General features: G+C 46.5%; 1 protein-coding gene across 1 annotated transcript; it reads right to left on the bottom strand.

The window, feature by feature from the left end:
- Nucleotides 1-719: 719 nt before the first annotated feature.
- On the bottom strand, nucleotides 720-19,179 carry LOC307092620 (cell adhesion molecule CEACAM21-like). Its single transcript, XM_079759953.1, has 7 exons — nucleotides 18,991-19,179; nucleotides 17,757-18,116; nucleotides 11,468-11,746; nucleotides 7,235-7,361; nucleotides 6,106-6,158; nucleotides 5,426-5,457; nucleotides 720-4,580 (listed from the first exon to the last, which is right to left on the bottom strand). The coding sequence occupies exons 1-7, from the start codon at nucleotides 19,052-19,054 to the stop codon at nucleotides 4,407-4,409; spliced, it is 1,089 nt and encodes a 362-aa protein (XP_079616079.1). The 5' UTR covers nucleotides 19,055-19,179; the 3' UTR covers nucleotides 720-4,406.
- Between the last annotated feature and the right edge of the window lie 1,180 nt (nucleotides 19,180-20,359).

The raw sequence follows: 20,359 nt of genomic DNA, 5'->3' as shown, positions 1-20,359 counted from the left end.
TGTAGTCCACAGAAGCTTTATGCATGTTTCTGATTTTTTTCCCTAAATCCCATTTCGGTTTCTTATAATCCTTAAAATGGGTAGACTTCTCTACAGGAGTTCTCTTGCAAACCTTATTTAGTAATTCTATTGCTTTTGCTTCCAGAAACCAGTAGGTATGTTAATTGCAATAAATTAGAATAGCCAAGATCACACGTTCTAACAGTTAAATTTCTTTGTGAACCCATCAGGTTCCCAGATAAAATCAGGAACAATTGCTTGTTCCTCTGTGGCTGAGACCAACTTTTCTCCAAAGGGAGCTGTTAGAATTCCTTTATGTCCATAGGGAATAGAAGTGGAGGAGACAGAAGGGGAAGGAAGAAGGGAGGGGAAGGGCAAGTCTGAACAAGGAAGCTCTGAGAGCAAAGGATACAGTGGAGGCGGTAGAGAAGAAGGAAGAATGAGGTGTAGGCATTTATCACTTCAGAAGAGGTCAGAGACAATCTCTAAAATTTCTTATTATTTTTTTCCAAAATATGATCTGTGCTTTTACTGGGAACTTTTAATTTCCAAACTAAGACACATTTCCCATTCATTCATTCAGTTTAATTTTAGAACCTCCATTTTTCCCCCTAATTTTTGCATGAAAACATTAATTTAGGCACCAAAGGCAACTGAATTTTTACCATTTTATTATATTAAAAATATTTTTATTGACTTAAGAGAGGAAAGGAGCGGGAGAGATAGAAACATTAATGAGGAGAGAGAATCATTGATTGTTTGCCTCCTACATGACCCACAATGAGGATTGAGCCCAAAACCCAGGCTTGTCCCCTGACCAGAAATCAAACTATGACCTCCTGATTTAGTGCGGTTGGTTTTTTTGTTTGTTTTTTTGTTGTTAGTCCTCACTCAAGGATATTTTTCCATTGAGTTTTAGAGAGAGTGGAAGAAACAGGGAGAGACAAAGAGAAACATTGATGTGAGAGAGACACATCGATTGGTTGCCTTCTGCATGCTCCCCAAACCGGGGCTGGGGAACCTGCAACTGAGGTATGTGCCCTTGTTCGGAATTGAACCCAGGACCTTCCTCCTCAAGCTGACACTCTATCCACTGCACCAAACCGGCTAAAGCTGACCTCCTGGATTATAGGTCAATGCTCAACCACTGAGCAACACCAGCCAGGTGCATTTTGACCATTTTAAGTTAATGTAATTACTAGGTAAATCTCCCCATTTCTATAAATCACTTGCAAGTCAAGGCTCCCACCCAGCCTTTAAGAACACCTGAGATTTGGGCTGGGAGGAGGATGTGCCCCTTATCTTCAAAGCTGAACAACTTCTCTCATTTATACAGTGAAGGTTTTTTTGCTCAGACTCTCAGAAAACAATTCCAATTGAAATGTCTGAGTTAAGAAAACCAGCCACCCATTTTTTATTCTGTCGCTTATTAGCCTTGGTTCTGTCAACACTTAACCTTAACTAGTTCCACCTTGAGGGTTTAAAATACAGCTCAAATAAAGTCAGATCCTCTACCACAAGCAAGGAAAGGCCCTGGGTCCAAGAGACAACTCAATCTAGTTTACAAGATGGCGGGACCAGGAGGTCAGTGGGCTCAGCGGACCTCTTGCTGTATTGTAGCACTGGGTCTGGGTCTATACGGTGCTCCTGGGTGAGCCTCTTTGGAATCTTCACTGTAACAAGTAAAGGTCAAAGTAAGAAACTTCAAACTGGTGAAGAATTTTTGTGAGTTTATTTGGGCCAAACTATCGACAATTGCTGGGGAGCAAAATCTCAATGGATGGAGATAATGTCCCAGAGAATGGCAGTTTTGCGTCTGATTTTATACATTTCAATCAAAAGATCAGAGGCAAGTGGGTCCCTTGAAATCCATTGGTGATAGATTAAGGAGGTGGGAGAAAGCAAATGGGGGGACCCCTGGGACTGGATGAAAAATGATACACATCTTTGACCTAGGTGGGTACAGGATAATTAACAGTCAAAGGAAAGGGGAGTTTCCCTGACATTCCATAGGGATGTTATAGCAGATGCAAGGGACATTAGATAGGCTCAGTTAAGGTCAAGACTGACTTTTGCTAGGGAAGATTCTAGCCTAGGACATTACTAGCTGCCATAAACTGCTGTTAGTTAAAGTTTTAATTTCACACCATCCTTTGTGGTCGCTTTAGGTCTCTGAGTTTGCAAGGCCACCACCCAGGCCTCCCTTGAGCTTGTTATGTTTAGTGAGTAACCCCTTTTGGGTCCACACTTTAACATAACATTTTGTAAACACACATTTTCAGACTAAGGAAGTTCCTTTTTTTTTTAGTTCCTTTTATTTCTGGCTTATTAAGTTCTTAACATAAAAGCGGCTGAATTTTAGGTGGAGTTTTTCTTGAAAGTGTCTTTTGAAAAATTTACATGGTTTTTCTCCTTTAAACCTTTAATGTCGTGAATTACAGTGACTTTTATACTGTTAAACTGTTTCTGAAATAAACCCACATTTCCTGAACGTTAACGTTTTTATTCATTGCTATTGTTACTGATCATGAAGGATGTTCGTACATGAGAATATTAAGCCTGTTATTTTCCTTTCTGAGTTTTGAAAGATTAAAGTGGGTGGTGCTCGGGCAGGCTAAATAGCCATCTCAGACAATGATTAAGGAACACTGAATTTACTTCAGGAAAAGGGGATGGGAGATGAGGATATGCAATCGGAAGGACTACACAGCACTGAGCAAAAGGTATGGGATCCATGATGGCAGCAAAAATGTACTTAGGACTGTGAAACAAGGAAGGGCATAGGAGAAGCAACAGAGAAGCTAGGCTGGGCTGCTTTGACTCTCTGAGAAGTCAGAGAAAAGGGTCGTTGGAGAAAGGTTCAGGGGGTTAGCCGGGGACAAGCTGCCACTGCCCATTGCTCCCCTGGTAGCAGGTCTCATGCGATCCCTTAGAGTTTGGGGGAACACTTGTTTGTGGGAGTATGGGGAGGGTATGCTCCTTGGAGGGAGTGCTCCTGGGGTCCTTTATCCTGAGCACATTTATCTCTTTCTTGCAGGTGGAAATCTTATGGGAGGTCTCAGGGGAGGGTCTTAATAGAATATTCATCAGCTTCCCAGGTGTGCTTTCAGGGTTGTGGTCTCTACTGATTGGTCGATGCCAGGGCAGGAAGTTATTAGTCAATGTAATAGGTCCTGAGGCAGCCCTGTGTCACTTGTCTGGTTTTTCTGCTTTTCTGGGCCTGAAGCTGAAATACAACTAGATATTATCTTTAGGAAGGAAAAGGTCAGGGCGATCTAAACTTCCTGACCAGTGATGTGAAAGATCCCCGGTCCAAACTGCATGACCAATGATATGTTACAGGAAGGACAGGTTCAGTTTTCTCAATTTTGCCCCTTGTTAGTCATCTGGAGCTTTCTGCCCTGGTGAGTCTCTGTACCTGGCTCATTGTCCCTGCTCTGCTCAAGTCTAGCAAGTTTCTTCTGATTTGGTGGTCAACTGATAAAAAATAAATCCATTTTTATTTTCCATATTATACTAGCCACACAATGACAGCTGGGGAAGTGTTCTCTCTCTTGTTTTCTGTAAGAGCACCTGTAGGATTAGAATTAGTTGATCCTTGCCTGGCTGGCATGGCTCAGTGGTTGAGTATCAACCCATGAACCAGGAGGTCATAGTTTGATTCCTGGTCAGGGTGTTACTCAGGTTGCGGGCTTGGTCCCCAGTGTGGGGTGTGCAGGAAGCAGCCAATCAATGATTCTCTTTCATCATTGATGTTTCTATCTCTCTCCCTCTCCCTTCCTCTCTGAAAAAAAAAAAAAAAAGAAAGAAAGAATTAATTGTTGGTTGAATGTTTGGAAAACTTCCTGTCAAATAATCCAGGTTATATGTATCCTTTATTGGAAGGATTAAAAACACAAAACTCAGTTGGTCTATTGGTTAATAGGGCTACTCATGCTTTTCTTATTTTTTGACTCAGCTCTGGTTTCATTTTGTTTTTCTAAGCATTTATTCCTTTTAATCTAATTTTTTAAATATTTGCAATAAGGATGCTCCTGATGTCCTCCTATTGACTGCTGTCATTGTTTCCCTTTTTACTCCTAATATTGCTTATTGTGCCCACTCTCATTTTTAAAAATAATTCATCCAGAAGTTTCTTCTTTAAAGAATCATCTCTAGACTTTGTTGGTTCTATTACTAATTTAATGAGCCAAATTTCAATGCAAAGGAAGGCTGGGCTTCCTACAGACTCCCTTTCACCTGTTGACACCAAAGGGAGCGGCTGTGACCAGGAGCCTGGAGCTGCCTCATGACAGAGTGGGCGGCGGGGGGGGGGGGGGGGGGGGGGGGGGAGAGAAGCTTTCCAGGTGTGCTCTTCCAGGGTTGTGGTCCCAGCCTCTCCTTTTCCCTGAGGGCAAAGGGGTCTCCTAGTGATGGAGATGAGACTTGGAATCAGTCAGCTGGGTGGTGAGCAGGGCTGGTTGCATTACTTCTATTTCCGAATAAACTGGTTCTGTGGCTGGTGGGGGTGGGGAGGCTGATGTTGGTTTCTTTGATTCTTGGCCACTGAAGTTCAGCAAAGAATATGTCACTTCATGCATCTGAAAGGGATGAGAAGTGGCTAATTAAATCAGTGTCCCAGGCCAGGCCCTCACCTTGCCTCCTGTGGTTAGGCAGCACCTGCTCTCACCACTTGGAAACTTCTAGCTTTGGAGGATTTTTATTATCCATTTTCTCTGCTTGCTGACATCCTTTGAATGATCATTAAAAGATAGATAAGTGACTGAAGGGTTTCATTTTGCAGGGAGATGACATGTTTTGTTTCTTCATGTCAGTGCTGCTTACAAGGGTATGCTCAACTCATGATAATTTATACATTGTTAACATATACATATGCTTTAAGCACTTTTCAACACATATGTGTGCTCTACGGAAAGGCTAAATGAGAGAAGCTCAGTAAAGTTATTATAAAGTGAAGGAATTAAGACCTCAGACCCATTGGAATGGTCATTATCTTTTGACAGGAAGAACAGGATGAGATTGAAGGTAGAGGAGGGAGAATGACTCAGTGCCTTCCTTATGTTGGGCACCGTGTTGGTGCTTTGTATGTGTGATGTCATTTCATTCCTTCAGCTGCTCTCTGAGTATGCAGCATTTCATGTTTACATATGACAGGGTGAGGATCTGAGAGATTAAGTTACGTGCCCAAGGGCACAGAGGAACTAAGAGTCACAGCCAGGATGCAAACACGGGAAGGGGCTAACTCCAGAGCCCACATTCTTGCATGAAGTAGACCCATGGGAATAGTTAACCAATACATCTTGGTTTGTTGCTACATTGAGGAACCTTGATTCAAACTTGATCCCACTTCTGTCTCCAAGAGTACCCCATTCTCTATAGAGGTATGTCCATGAGAAAATGAGCCAGTGAGACTGGCTGTGCTTACCTTGTCAGGTGAGTTGTCAGAGAGGCCCTCACCTCGGAGTTGAAAGAAGAGTTAGCAATCCATGAAAAATGCTAAGCTGACTTATAGCTTTACAGGCTTGGTGTTCCTAAGCTGTTGTGATTTCTCGCTGAAGGAGGTGGCAGGTGGTTGGAGGGGGTGGGATGTGGCCCATGATAACTTAAGGAAATCACTTCTCTCAGAGTCTGTGGTCCAGACCCAGGGTGTTAGTACCAGCAGGAGGGGGTGGGGTTGAGGGGTGAGGGAGGCAGCAATAGTGACAGGGAGGCCTTAGTCCACTTCTGAATGTTTTTTCCAGTTCACAAGGCCTTGATTTTTGCCCAGTTGTGTTTCTAAGCACCAGACACCAGTGGCAAGGAGGGGCATTGAGAACCAGCACCCAGAGCACCACAAGACAGGGAAAGTCTCACCAAAGGAGAGTGCCCACACCCGTAATAGAGGAGGAGGGGAAGGGGTAAGTGAGGAATGGCTTTGGAAAACATGGCCATCTTACTCAAGCCTGCCAGGTCTGGCTGAGTGAGTCTCTCCCAGGGCTGGGTCTCAGGGGGATCTTTTGTGACTAGAAGGTTGGGAGGACCTATGGCAAACTAAGGTTGGGAAATGGACATCCCCTCTAAAATTTCAGAAGGTACTGAACTCTCACTGGTGATGGCTTTACTTACTGTGGTTGGAGGCTGAGGGTTTGTGCTCTGTGAGATCGCGCTGGTCGCTTGCCCTAAACAAATATCAGAGACTGTGACTGCTATTCCCAAGCATAGGCTCTTTGCTCCTTGAAGTAGGAAGGACACTGTCAGCTCATTTATCAGAGTCAGCATTGCCTTTCCTGCTAGGGCTCCTCTTCAGTGTACCCACCGTCCCTTCCAGTGAGCACTCCTTTCCTGCTGCCCTGATGTTCACACAGGTCCATCCCATTTTTAAAAATCTTCATCTCATATTTATTAATTTCAGAAAGAGGAAGGGGGGAGAAAGAGGAGAGAGGGGAGGGAGAGAGAGAGAGCAAGCAAGCAAGCAAGCAAGCAAGAGAGAGATACCACACCAGGTGTTAGAACCCTCAACATAGGTTTGTGTCCTGACTGAGAATGTAGCCTGCAACCTTTCTATGGGACCATGTTCCAACCAACCAAGCCACCTGGACAGGACACAAAGGTCTATTCTTTATCAGTTGCTTCTGAGCCTAAAATATATATATATATATATTTGTACATTTTAGAGAGAGGAATGGAGAAGGTGAGATAAAAACATCAATAATGAGAGAATCATCCATCAGTAGCCTCCTGCAAGCGCTGTTCTGGCAATTGAGCCTGTAACCCTTGCATGTGCCCTGACTGGGAATTGAACTGTGACCTCCTGGTTCATGGGTCAATGTTCAAGCACTGAGCCACACAGGCCAGGCTGGTTTCACGTATTTTTAAGGTTCTCTTCCTGGCCTGCCCCTCTCTTCTCCTCTTTCTATGGTTGACAGAGCACACAACTCGCTTTCTCCTGCTCCTCTTTTTGTTTACTGATTTGTTTTCCTTCTTGGACCTTGGTTTCCCTGATGCTAGGACCAAGAAACATAATCAGATCTGCCCCATCTAAACCAGAGGGGAATGGGAATACCATTTTCCAAAGAAAGAGGGGCACAGGAGCTTGAAACCAGGGATGAAGAGGCCTCAGGAATCAGTTCTGAGAAGCAGGGATTTAGGAAGGAGGAGCAGATCCAGGCCCAGAAACAGAGGGGAGTCTCCTTCCCTCTCCCAAGCATGGTCCTTAGCTTTGGAGGAAGCAGGACAAGAGGGAAGGCCATCATACCCTCCAGTCTTTCTGATATGCAGGAAGCACACCAGGGCTGCTATCAGAGCTACGCCAGCCAGGACGCCAATCACGATGCCAGCAATAGCCCCATCTGAGAGGCCAGGACTTGGTAGCGTTGGATCATCTGTCATGGATAGAAAAAAGAGAAGAATGAGTGGAGGGGATGTTATTCTACAATGGGGGTGCCCTGGGAAACAACTCTCAACATGAAGTTGTCTCTACTTGTTCCTCCAAGGAAGAAATTTCCCCTGGGAGGGTTTCTGTGAGGTTAATAGCTCACTATATCCTTGTAATTCTTTATCTCAATGCATTTCTAGGTTGGTGTCCAAACTTGCCACAATTCCATCCTGGCGTTTCTGCACGGAGATATGTTTGGAGCTGTGGAAATGTGAGAAAGCTGATGGCCATTTTTGTAATTTATAACTTCCCACATTTCATGGTTGTGTGTTTTTCTGTACCAGGTGTGGCCGCCATGAATATGTGCGAGTCAGGTCTCCTTGGTGGGGACTTAACTGATGTAAGGTGGTGAATGCACCACCTCCTTTGCACAGACATCTCACAGGCTCCCAGCAGAGATCTGCAATAAACCCAATGCAAAAAAAATGAAACTAGATCAACAATTTACACCATACACAAAAATAAACTCAAAATGGATAAAGGACTTAAATGTAAGATGGGAAACCATAAAAATCTTAGAGGAATCCACAGGCAGCAAAATCTCAGACATATGCTGATGCAATATCTTACCCAATACTGCTCCTATGTCAATGGAAACTAAAGAGAAAATAAACAAATGGGACCACATCAAAATAAAAAGCTTCTGCACAGCAAAAGAAATCAACAAAACAACAAGAAAGCCCACTGCATGGGAGAACATATTTGGCAATGTTATCTCCAATAAGGGTTTAATCTCCAACATTTTCAAGGAACTCATACAACTTAACAAAAGCAAGATAAACAACCCAATCAAAAAATGGGCAACGGACCTAAATAGACACTTTTCAAAAGAGGACATAGGAAGGCCAAGAGACATATGAAAACATGCTCAAAGTCACTTATCATCTGAGAGATGCAAATCAAAATGACAATGAGGTACCATCTCACACTTGTCAGAATGGCTATCATCAACAAATCAACAAACGACAAGTGCTGGCGAGGATGCTGAGAAAAAGGAACCCTCGTGCACTGCTGGTGGGGATGCCGACTCGTGCAGCCACTGTGGAGAACAGTATGGAGTTTCCTCAAAAAACTAAAAATGGAACTCCTATTTGACCCAGTGATCCCATTTTTAGGAATATATCCCAAGAAACTAGAAACACTAATCAGAAAGGGTATACCACCCCTATGCACCCCTATGTTCATAGCAACACAATTTACAAGAGCTAGGATTTGGAAACAGCCTACGTGCCCATCAGCAGATGAGTGGATTAAAAAACTGTGGTTCATCTACACAATGGAATACTATGCTGCTATAAAAAGGGAGGAACTCTTACCAATTGCAACAGCATGGATGGTTCTTGAGAGCATGGTGCTAAGTGAAATAAGCCAGGCAGAGAAAGATAAATATCACATGATCTAAGTCATTTGTGGAACATAATGAATAACATAAATTGATGAACAAAAACAGATCCAGAGACAGAGAAGCATCAATCAGATGCTCAAACCTCAGAGGGAAGGTAGGAGAGGATGGGGGTAAAGGGGTGAGATCAACCAAAGGACTTGTATGCATTAATATAAGCCTAACCAATGGACCAGGGGATGAGGGCAAGACCGGGGGAGAAGGGAATGGGGAAATAAGGACTCATATGTAACACCTTCATCAATATAGAAAGGAAAAAAAAGATGGCACTGGAGGTGTTCCCAACATGCTTTAAAGTGAGAGCTGCTGGAGAACTAAAGGTATTGTCCACCCTGCTTCCCTTCACTACTTCCAGGCTTGAATTAAAAGAAATTTTAAAACAGGTCTCTTCTTAGGCTTAACCCCCCAAATGAACCTAAAGCTGTCTTGTGCAGGAGAATTCTTTCCTGTTCATGTTAGAGCAGAAAGTTCTGCGAGCTCCTGGACCGCGAAAGGAGAGTTTCCACGTAAGCACGGTGGTGGCAAGCCCAGAGGCGCACTGAGCGTCGGTCGTGGAGATGCTGCTGTTCAGGCAGTCTGTGAACCCCCGGCTCCCTTTCCTAACCCGAAACAGGCATGTGCTCTCCAACCATCCTGAGAGGGGCACGTGTAATTCCTTCAGAAGTAGATGATTCCCTCCCAAATAGTCACCACTAACACCTTTGTTTTGTCCACAGCATTCCCCCCTGGAAAGCAGGGATGCTCGAGGGGACCTAGCAGAGAGATGGTGCATTGGGTGGTGATAGGTTCTCATCTCATAGGCCCACGGCTCATGGAGAAAGATCACATCTTAGGAAGCCGTTTGGAGCTTCCAAAAGCCCAGGTGGCAGAGTTGAAGGGCGGTCTCCTACTTTCCTCTTGTGAAAGTAATGGGTTGGGCATTACAGATATTCATCCTTGATGATCTTTATGGGCAATTGGGAGGGCTCTTTAGGTTAGAGGGATCTTCACTTCCATAGTCACTGAATCCGAAGAGTTTGTGTTCCTTTGACTTTTGCATGAGATCCAAAGAGATTCTAGGAAGAAAACACTCACTATCCCAGGCCTATTTTTGTCTACAGATGTTGTCTAGAGTTACTTAAGACCTTAGAAACAGTATGTCCAAATGTTGTATTTCAAAGACCATCTACAACAGAATTCTTTGGGATGTTTTCTAAAAATGCAAACTTCTCATTCCCACTCTAGACATTCTGAGTCAGATCTTTTATGGGCAGAGCCTAGGAATCTGAAATTTTACCAAGCACCCTAAAGATCTCCTGTGCAAACTAAAGCTTGAAAATAATTGTCTGAAAGGGGCAGAATGTCAGGAGTTTTCTTCTTCAGTTTGCCAAGTGAATCCTAAACAGTAATGTTCTATCCTTTAAGTGTTCTCTAAGTATTCTTATCTAATAATCTTTCATAGTTTCAAAACTTCTCATTCAGATGGCTTGCTATCTTCCAAAGTTAATTCACAAAGATGGATAAATACAAACAAACATACAAAAAAACAAAAAACAACAAAAGATGGCACCACAACATAAATCTTTCTTTTCTTTCTCCTACACAATAACAACAAAACAATCAGACTAAAAAATAGCAAGAGGAATTGAATAGAAATTTTTCCCAAGAAGATACAGAAATGGACCAAAAGCACATGAAAAGATGCTCAGCATCACTAATCATTAGAGAAATGCAAATGAAAACCACCATGAGATACCACCTCACACCCATTGAAATGGCTACTACAAAAAAACAAAAACCACCCAGAAAACAATGTATTGGCAAGGATGGGGAAAAACTGGAACTTCTGTGCATTGCCAGCAGGAATATTTAATGGTGCAGCCACTATGAACAACGACATGGCAGTTCCTCAAGAAATTGAACAAAAATTACTATTTGATCCAGTAATTCTACTTTTGGGTAAATACTGAAAAGAATTGAAATCAGGTATTTGAACAGATATTTGTACATCCTTGTCCAAAGCAGCATTATTCACAACAGACAATAGGTATGAATAACCCAGAATTCATGGACAGATGAGTGATAAATTAAATGTGATGGATACATGCAACGGAATATCATTCGGCCTTAAAAAGGAATGGAATTGTGATATATGCTACAACATGGATGGAACTTGAAGACATAATGCTATGTGAAAAAAGCCAGACACAAAAGGACAAATACCACATGATTCCACTGATATGAAGAACCTAGAGTAGTCATATTCACAGAAACAGAAATAGAATGGTGGTTTCCAGGGGTTAGGGTTGGAGGTTGGGGTGCTATTGGGTTTTAGTGGGGTAAGATGAAAAAGTTCCCGATGGATAGTGTGGTAATGATTGCACAACATTGTGAATGCACTTAATGCCACTGAGGTGTACACTTAACAGTGAAAATGGTAAATTTTATGTATAGTTTTTCACATAAAAAATGAGCACAAAAAAACAACCTTGTGTAAGGTCACAGTGAATGCCAGACCCAGGGTCAGAAACTGAGTTCTTAACCACTTTGCCATTCTTTTTACTGTAATGTCTCCTGATTGAAAATCTGCTCTGTGTCCTCTGTCCATTTGTCACATCATTGGTAGAGCAATCCTCCCAGGGAGATGTAGGATGGGGCAAGGGGTCACTTACATTGTACGTCCAGCTCCAGAGGGTCACTTTTGCTGGAACTGATAGGGTTGAAGACCTCACACTGATAGCTCCCAGCGTCCTCCCTCCTGATGGGGTCGATGGTAAGAATGCTGTTGTTCCGGGACAGCTTCATCCTGTCCTTGTGAGGTAGAATCTGGTTCTTGAAGAGCCACCGGATGGAGATCCCAATGTCATTTGTGAGACAGGTCAGGACCACGGCGTCCTTATGCTCTGTGACTGTGGCATTGCTGGCTCGGAGGACGGGCTTCCCCACTGGCTCTGTGGAAAACAGAGGAGGCGAGTGACTGAAAGTTGGCTCCTTCCTCAGAGATGTCAGCCACTCACAGGCCACAGTGAGCTCTGCTAAGGTCACCAGAGGAGGACTCTGACCTCTGCAGGGTGAGGACCTTTGTTCAGGTGACAGTCTGTAAGGAGAGGGCTATACCTCCCCTCTTCCCTCCAGATCACCTCAGGATGACCCCTGACCTGTCTTCCTGAACATCTGTAGTATCAGCACCAGGAACCTCTTCTCAGACCCTGTGTCCAGTATCCTCATCATCAGGTGGAATTTTCCATTCATTGACTTTTAAAATATATACACTTTTACTGATTTCAGAGGGGAGGGGACTGGGAAAGAGAGAGACAGAAACATCTATGATGAGAGAGAATCATTGATTGGCTGCCTCACTCACATCCCCTACTCAGGATCAAGCTCCAGAATGTGTCCTGACCAGGAATCGAACCATGATCCCCTGGTTCACAGGTCAATGGTCGGAGCTCAACCCCTGAACCACATCAGCTGGGCTCCACCCATTGACGTTTGTGTGAGTCTTTCCCAGACCTTCCTGTGACTTTCTAAACACTCACCCCCCCTCTCTGGTATGGTGGCTACACACAGAGATGGGAAGGCATTTCCTTTTCGTTAAATAATTTATTAGAGAAGAGAATGGACCAGCCATGACCTTAGGACCTGGAGAAGTTTCAATCTAAAGGATTTCTCAGTCTGAATAGGGCTTTCACTTCCTGGCCTGTGGACTGAATACCAGGGAGAAGAGGTCACTGTTTGAACAAAAGGCGGGTACGCTTAGCTTCCTCTGTAAACTATAAACTGTGGCACTGCTCCTTCTGTCCCAGGAAGGTTCTTCGTGGATGAATCTACCTACTTGTCAGGTATGGACCACTGCTCACTGCTCTCCTCAGCAATGTCACATGCGCTCGTGTCACACAGTGTTGTACAGCTGGTGAGTTGAGAGTCAGGACACAGTTCCGAGGAGGCTCCCCTGTGGCTCAGTCTCTTCCCCATTTCCATGTAGCCTGGTCTGAGGGAGGCTGTGGTGTCGGAGGGTGACTCAAAGTGTCCAGATTGAGGTCAGACCACCCATGCACCTTCACCATAGACCCTTGTCCCACCACAGAGGGCACAGAGCAGCCAGTCACCAGGGGAGCCTGGAGCAGCGCAGGGAACAGGGATCTCACCTGCTCACCCCTCCTCAGAGGTGGTGTCCTCCTTTAGTTTGGGGAAAAGAGGTGAGCTTGTTCAAAGCCTTGTTTGTTCTCTGTAGCACATGGAGCAGGTAGCAGACAAGAGGTGACAGAAGGAAAGTGTTAGTGACAGAAGCAGCAACTTGACCTTGAGGACCTTTGTTTTCCCCTCTGGAAAGCTCCCTTTCCCCACCACTTGACTCTTTCTGGGGCTGAGAGAACTCCCTCCTTTCCAAGGTTGGACCCCAGCTCTGCCATGAGAAATCAGAAGAGCAAGGGAGGAGAGTCTACAGAGATGTAGTGGGAGGGCGCAGGGGAAGACTTGGTGATTTGTTTGTGTCCATGGCCACAGGATGGGAGACAGCACCCTCTAGGCTCTGTTCTGAAAACCAGACAGATTTTCACACCACAGCCTGGTGCTAATAATCCAAGAGGCACTTACCATAGACTGTGATAGTCTTGACCGTGGTCCTCTAGGGATGAGTGACAGAGTTATGGGTGAGGCAATTATAGTATCCACTATCACCTGCAGTGATGTTGGGGATAACGTGCTCCTATGTGGGTTGCTGGGCCTCCCAATGATATACTAAGAATACTCTATGCAGGTTAGAGATCGAGTGGCAGGAGAGGCTGAGGTTTGCCCCTGGTAGGTAAGGGTCCTCTGAGGGGGAAGTGGTGGTGGGGGGTCAGGGCCATCTGGAGCAAAGAGAACACAGCCACACATGAAGTCATCAGAGGGAAGAGGAAGCTCCTGGTGTTGTAAGGGCCACACTCTCCCTCTGAGCTGGTTTTCAGCCCGTTTTTTGTTGTTGTTGTTGTTGTTTGTTTGTTTGTTTTTGGATTCAATTCAATTCACACTAACAATCAATTTGAATTACACAAGTGTTATGCCCAATGCTTGCCCAAATTCTCTTTCTGGGGTCTAAAGAAGACTTCCTAACACTAGTGTGAATGTGAAATTAATTGACTTTTCCTTATTGGGGAAAAATTATGAAATTTTTTTCATGTGTATGCAGCTGTTTGATAGATGCATTTCACAACTTGCAGTAAATGAAACAGCTATTGGGATGCATGTAATATAAGAAATCTCTACCCAAATGCATGTCTCTGTTCCTTGACTTTGCTACCGAGATACAGAGAATGACCTGCCTGTTGACACTTCCTCAGTGATATTGTCTTCCTAGTAGATACCATCACTGCCAAGTGTTTCTGCTCCAAGAGCAGTTATAAAACGAGTTAGAACAACTGCCCTCCTCTGAAGCAATGGCTGTTTATGTGCAAAACCCTCTATGTCCCACACAGGACTCTCCCTACCCCTCCAAACAAAAACAAGAAGGTGCTGGTGGTCAACGTTAGCTATCCTGAAACTTCCAACTCCCAGTATATTCATACAAATTTATCTTTATTATTGAAAATATTATAGATGCCCCCCTTGTTCTTCATTGACCCCTTCTACCCTACACCAACCCCCCTCCCCCCCGCCAGTCTGGTTTTAAAAAGCCAGGCCCAGCCCAGAAGGTATGGCTCAGTGGTTGAGCATTGACTTATGAACCAGGAGGTCACGGTTCAATTCCCAGTCTGGGCACATGCCTGGGCTGGGGGCTCTATCCCCAGTGTGGGATGTGTAGAAGGCAGCCGATCAATGATTCTGTTCCATCATTGATGTTTCTATCTCTCTCCCTCTCCCTTCCTCTCTGAAATCAATAAACATATATTAATAATAATAAATAAAAAAGCCCCGACTATAACCCCCCGTGTTTACTGAACCTGAGCCTGAGACATTAACTTGTTTGTCCCAGTCCCAAGAGCTGCCCAGATGTGCCTGGTATAGGAACTCCTGGCCACCCTGGGTGTTCAGAGTGTGGTTCTGTGTACATGTACCTGGGAGATATGGATGTGGCCTGGCCTCTGGCAGTGTGGATTTAGGTGGGCAGCCTGGTGCGGGCAGGAACAGAAATTACTCAGAGAGAACATTCAGGGTGAATGTGTCACTGCGGCCGGCACTCCCAGAGTTCCGGGTTTCACACTCATAGGGTCCTGTGTCATTCCTTGTGACAGGGAGTAAAGTGAGGGTCCTGTTGTCCTTGGACAGCTGCAGCCTGGCACTGGCCGGGAGACTCTGATTGCTGATCAACCACAGGTAGGTGGTGTCCTGAGCCTGAGGATCACACATTAACATGACAGGGTCCTTGTCTCAACGGTTGGAGTTGTTGCTTGTGATGCTGGGTTTGGGTAAATCCTCTGTGCAGGTAACAGAGAGAGCACTGTCCTGTGTGGTACCTTGGATTCCTCCAAAGGCTTCTTTCATCAGAGTTGACACCTCTTACCCCTCAGAAAACATGAGTTTTTAAAAGAATAAGGCAGGTCTGTGCATCACAAGACAAACAAATGCAAGAGGAGCTGAGTGCTCAGAGGATGTAAGGCCACCTGCTCTATGTCTGGGAGAAAAGCAGAGGCTTTCTCAGGTGTCAGACAACTATCAGGGTTTGATCACAGAGAGACACAGGACTGGGAGTCAGAGACCACCTGGCACCTGTCGTGGTTCCTCACTGACCAGCTGACTGCCTGGCTGACCTTGGGTCTCACCTGGAATGTGCAGGTCCTGAGTCCCCTCCAGCTACACAGACCTACATTGCCGGGTTGAGATGTGTTTCCACTGAAGCCTCACATTCCAGGGTTCACCCAGAGATGAGCAATGATGGGCCACTCCATAGTCCTTAAACCCCGAGAGGACTGGGCAGTGCGGCCTAGAACTGGGTGTCTGAGCAGAAACAATACACGGGAGACTAGAAGTAAGTCTGGCGGTCAGTTCAGTACCCAGGCTGCAGGGCCACGAGGTGTGGCCGTCTGCCCAGGAGTTCACTGGTGACTGACATGAGACAGTGACCCCAGAAAGGGCAGAGCAGAGTCCAGAAATGATTTAGAAGAGAGTGAGGGACAGCGGGAGCTGGCTGGCGGAGGCAGCAGAGCCATGCTCTCTGCCCCTGGTCTGTAATGTCCTTTCTGCCACTGCAGAGGGCAGGGATCCTTCCTCAACACTCAGACAATAGCACGTACAGAAGGGGGCTTGTGGAGGTGGGGGGCATGAACTTGCTGAAAATATGGCCCTCATGGACCATTTGTGTCTGGCAGTTATGAGATAGATTTTGAGTTAAACTGTGAAAGAATATGTGAAAATCAATATTCAGGCCCCAAAGTTCTAATGCCAGTTTTTGGAGGAATCTCTGTATAGAGAGCACGAAGGTCATAGACCAAGTTCTGCCGTTCAACCAGGTCACACTGTGACCAAAGGGAGATGCCACAGTGGGTTTGAAGTCAGGGACTCCCTGCGATGGAGAGAAGGTGAGTCCTGCTAAGAGAACAGAAGTGATGGGGGGCGAGTCCAGCTGTCTCTGCTGTATAAAGGGAGGGATGACACCAGATTGGTAGAAAGGACATGTGCCATGTTAGTAAAGTTAGGGAGAAGGTCCCTCCCTGTTTCTATGGACAGTCAGGCAGAGGAGGAGGAGCCCCAACACGGCATGTGGCATGTGCTCTTCCTTGTCTTTCTAACTCAGGAAACAACTGGAGTTGAGTCAAATTCATTCAAATGGGCAGCGTCTAAGAGAAAGGAGAGTGGCTGGTGGATCTCACCATCTGAGAGGATCCCACCCTGTGGTCCTGATGTCATCATGAGGACACACGTGTGTGAAACAGGCAGTGAACCAGTCATATGGTGCAGGGTCACCAGGCCCACCTGGGAACGGTCTCAGGAGCCACTGGGAGGAATGGGCACCTCACACCAGTCCCGAGTCAGGGGTGAAGAGCATAATAAGGCCCTTGGCGTGGAGGAGAGGCCTTGGCATGACTCACATTGGTCAGTCAGTCTGTGTGATTCTGATTGAGTGACTGTATCTTCCTGTAACTCAGTTTTCCCTTAGTGAAACAGGATAAATGGTAAATGGTCTCAGGTTTGCCATGTTGCCTGTGAATGAACCTTGAATCTTTCACAATTTCCTAACTTAAAGCTTGGAATAGAGGAGCTGCCCAAGTTAACAGCCTCTGTTATTATTTGTGTCCGTGAGAGAGGATGCCGTGGGCAAATCCCTGGTGGACTAGGAGCTTCGAGGAACATCTCTTTTCCTCCCTGGGGAGACCATGTTGCTCTTCCTTCCTGTCCCCCAGGCAGTTGGCTAATGGCCTGTGGCCTTGTCCACATACTCCCCATGCATGGTCTCAGGTGAAGGAGCAGGCCTCATCCCTCCCCAGATGTGGCTCCTAAGGCTGAGCCCTGGCTGGTGACCACCTCAGGAGCCTTGTGACTTGAGCACCTGGGAAATTGTTGCTGCCAGTCAGCCCTGCCCACAGATCAAACCCAACTGCCCAGGGCTCCTCAGGTTCCTGGGATTCCGGAGTCCTAGGACAGAGGTCTGGGGAGGGGGTGGAGGAGCTGCCTGATTGAACTTCTGTGTGAGGATCCCAGGGTCCCCCAGGCCAGGCCCTGCATGAGCCCAGAAGGGTTGTTCTCTGGGTCATGGTTGGGAGGGGCCCAGGGGCCTGGATGAGACTGGTCTCCCTCTGCTGAGTCACTCCCCTCAGACTGGCCCTTCTCTCTGTGGAGAATGTCTGCAGGGCTGGAATCTGGGAAGGGAACTCTGACCTTAGGAAGTTTGTCTCCACTGTGTGTGTCCTGCACTAAATGCCCAAACCGAACCTGGAATGTGAGGCAGAGGGGGATGGAGGCAGAGTGAGTGCAGGGCTGTTAGTCCTGTGTGTGAAGTAGAATATACCCCTCCCGACACCCAGAGGTCAGAGAGCAATCACTCACGGTATACACGGATCTGTCCAGTTACTTCTTTGCTCTCATAATCTTTGTCTATGGCTAGTAGGGTGTAGTATCCTGTGTCCTGAAGGGTGACTTTCTGGAACAGCAGGGATCCATTGGGGTATATTGTCTCTCGATGGTTGTATGCAGGCCCGTGGGTAATTGCTTGAGTGTCTGCTGCATATGATAGAATTCTAAGGTGGTTTTTCACACTTTCCCCTTTGTACCAGATACAGCTTCCAAGATTCCCAGGCAGATTGTGGACACGGAGAAGCACGTCCTTCCCTTCGGCAGCATTGGGCGGCACTGATTCAATAGTGAGCTGGGCAGTGGTGGGCAGGCTCCAGAGGGTGAGGAGTGAGGCTAGGAGGGAAGAGAGAAGTTGATCAATATTTGGAGCTCTGTATTGGGATGGAGAGATGAGGCCCTGGGTCCTAAGCAGGTCTGTCCATTTCTCAGCCTTGGGGTGTGTGTGTGTGTGTGTGTGTGTGTGTGTGTGTGTGTGTGTGTGTCTGTGTATTTCCTGTGGTCAAGTGCAGCAGCATGGCCACCATGATTTCAGCACCTCTGACCTTATTTCCTGCTTGTAAACTCCCAGGTGGTTGCCTGGCTCCTGGCTCCTGGCTCCTGGCTCCTGAGGTCAGAAATGCTCACAGGCACTGCTCAGACCCCTGTTGACACTAAAGACCCGTGTCTCCACTTTCTGACCTGTCCCTGTTCTGTTCTCCTCATGGCACTTGTGGGGACCTGACATCACATCTAGATCTTTCCTTGTCTGTCTCCTCCATAGAAGGTGAGCTCCATGGGGGAAGGGGCTGGTCTGCTCTGTTGTACCCCCAGGGCCTGCAGCAGGCTGAGGTGCCTGTGGGTGAATGAATGGGTCCCTGGGTCCTGCACCCCCTGGGGTGTATGTGCACATTTCTGAGGTTGGCGGTAAAGACAACACTTAGTGCCCCTGGTTCATTTTTTCTTCTCTCACTCTGACACAAATTGTTATATTCATCAGTTTTCAGAAAGTATTTCAGTGATGAGTAACTTGTAAAATTTACCATAATCGAGGTGTTCCTGCCCCTCACCACCTCCAGATTATGGGATTGACCTGCTGCTGAGGCCCCTCCCCCATCCTACTCTGCTCCCCTGTCCTCTCCCTCAAGTCCAAACAGAAGCCCTCTGTCCCCTCTCAGAGCGCTGTGCTCCCCTCCTCCTGTCCACCCCAGGGATTGTCTCCCCTCCTTACCGGTCAGCAGGAGCCCCTGCCGGGGGACGCACCCTCTGTGCGCAGGGGCCGAGGGGGACTCCATGGTGTCTGCTGGCTGTTGTGTCCCTCCCTCTGTGAGAAGAGCTTGAGGTTCAGAAACACTCACTCACAGGCCCTGTTCTCCCTACTGGTGGGACCTGCTGAGCCTCCTCTAGGGACAAGATCACTTCCCTGGTCACATGGGCAGGGGGCGGGGTCTGATCGCAGGACCCTCCCTCCACCTCCCTTCCTCGAGCCTTCCACCTTCCTGGTTACCTTCCATCTAAAAGCCAGATTCTGGGAATTGATGAGACCTCTTTTTCCTCAGTGATTCTCCACCCCACCCCCACCCCCATAGGCGCATTACCTTTTTAGATAAGCTTGAGTCTTGGACATCTAGGTGGGGGTGGGGGAATTCCCTAGAGCACAAGTTGACTGCACAGTAGTGCCCCCTTGAGTCTGCCTTATTCCTTCTGGCCTTATGTTTTCAGAGCAGGAGCCCTGGGGTGACAGGAGGAACTCTTGTCCCAGGGATGTCACCCCACTGTGCATGGGATCACCTGTGGAAGGTGGTAAAGACTGCGATGCCTACAGGACACTGTAGAAATGCTGCTTATCAGCTGCCCAGCTAACGTGGATGCCCGCCTGGCTAATACCCAGTGAACTGGGGGTGGGGTAGCCCCACCCCTCTCTTGTGCACAGGAGTGTCGCTGGTCCTGTTCAAAGGCAGATTCTCAGAGCCCTGGCTGGGGAGCTCAGTTGGTTAGAGCTTCCTCCTGACATGCCAAGGCTACCTGTTTGATGACAGGTCCGGGCACCTGCAAGGATTAACTAATAAATGCATAAATAAGTGGAACAACAAATCGATGTTTCTCTCACTCTCCCTTCCTCTCTAAAATCAATCACTTTAAAACCATAAAATAAAAACGCCAAAGACAAATGCAGATTCTGACTCAGCAGGTGTGCAGTGGACAAGAGACTACATCTAACAAGCTCTCAGGGGAGGTGGATCTTACTGGCCTGTGGAACCCTGTGTCTTTCCTCCTTTTTTGTGTGTCATTTATGACATATTTATTGAGCTTATCCTGCTCTCCCAAGCACTATATCTGGGCATATGGCAGTCCACAAAACACAAGTGTGAAAATCCAATGCTTATTAATAAATCCATGCTAGTGTTTAACTTGACATTGTTTTGTAAACATCTAAATTTGTTTAAAAATTATGAGAGCATTGGAACACAACTGCAGTAGCAAGGCTCATGGAGACCTCTTCACCCATGAGGATGACCCTCTCACCCCAGAACTGGCCTCTGCTGTGTCCTGGTCTTGGGTCTGTCAGCACCACTCAGATAGCCCCTCTGGCCCCCTAA

Source organism: Cnephaeus nilssonii (assembly GCF_951640355.1).
Source record: "Cnephaeus nilssonii genome assembly, chromosome: 20".
Taxonomy (NCBI): domain Eukaryota; kingdom Metazoa; phylum Chordata; class Mammalia; order Chiroptera; family Vespertilionidae; genus Cnephaeus; species Cnephaeus nilssonii.
Note: the sequence above shows the minus strand (reverse complement) of the source record. Positions and strands in the feature narration are given on the sequence as shown.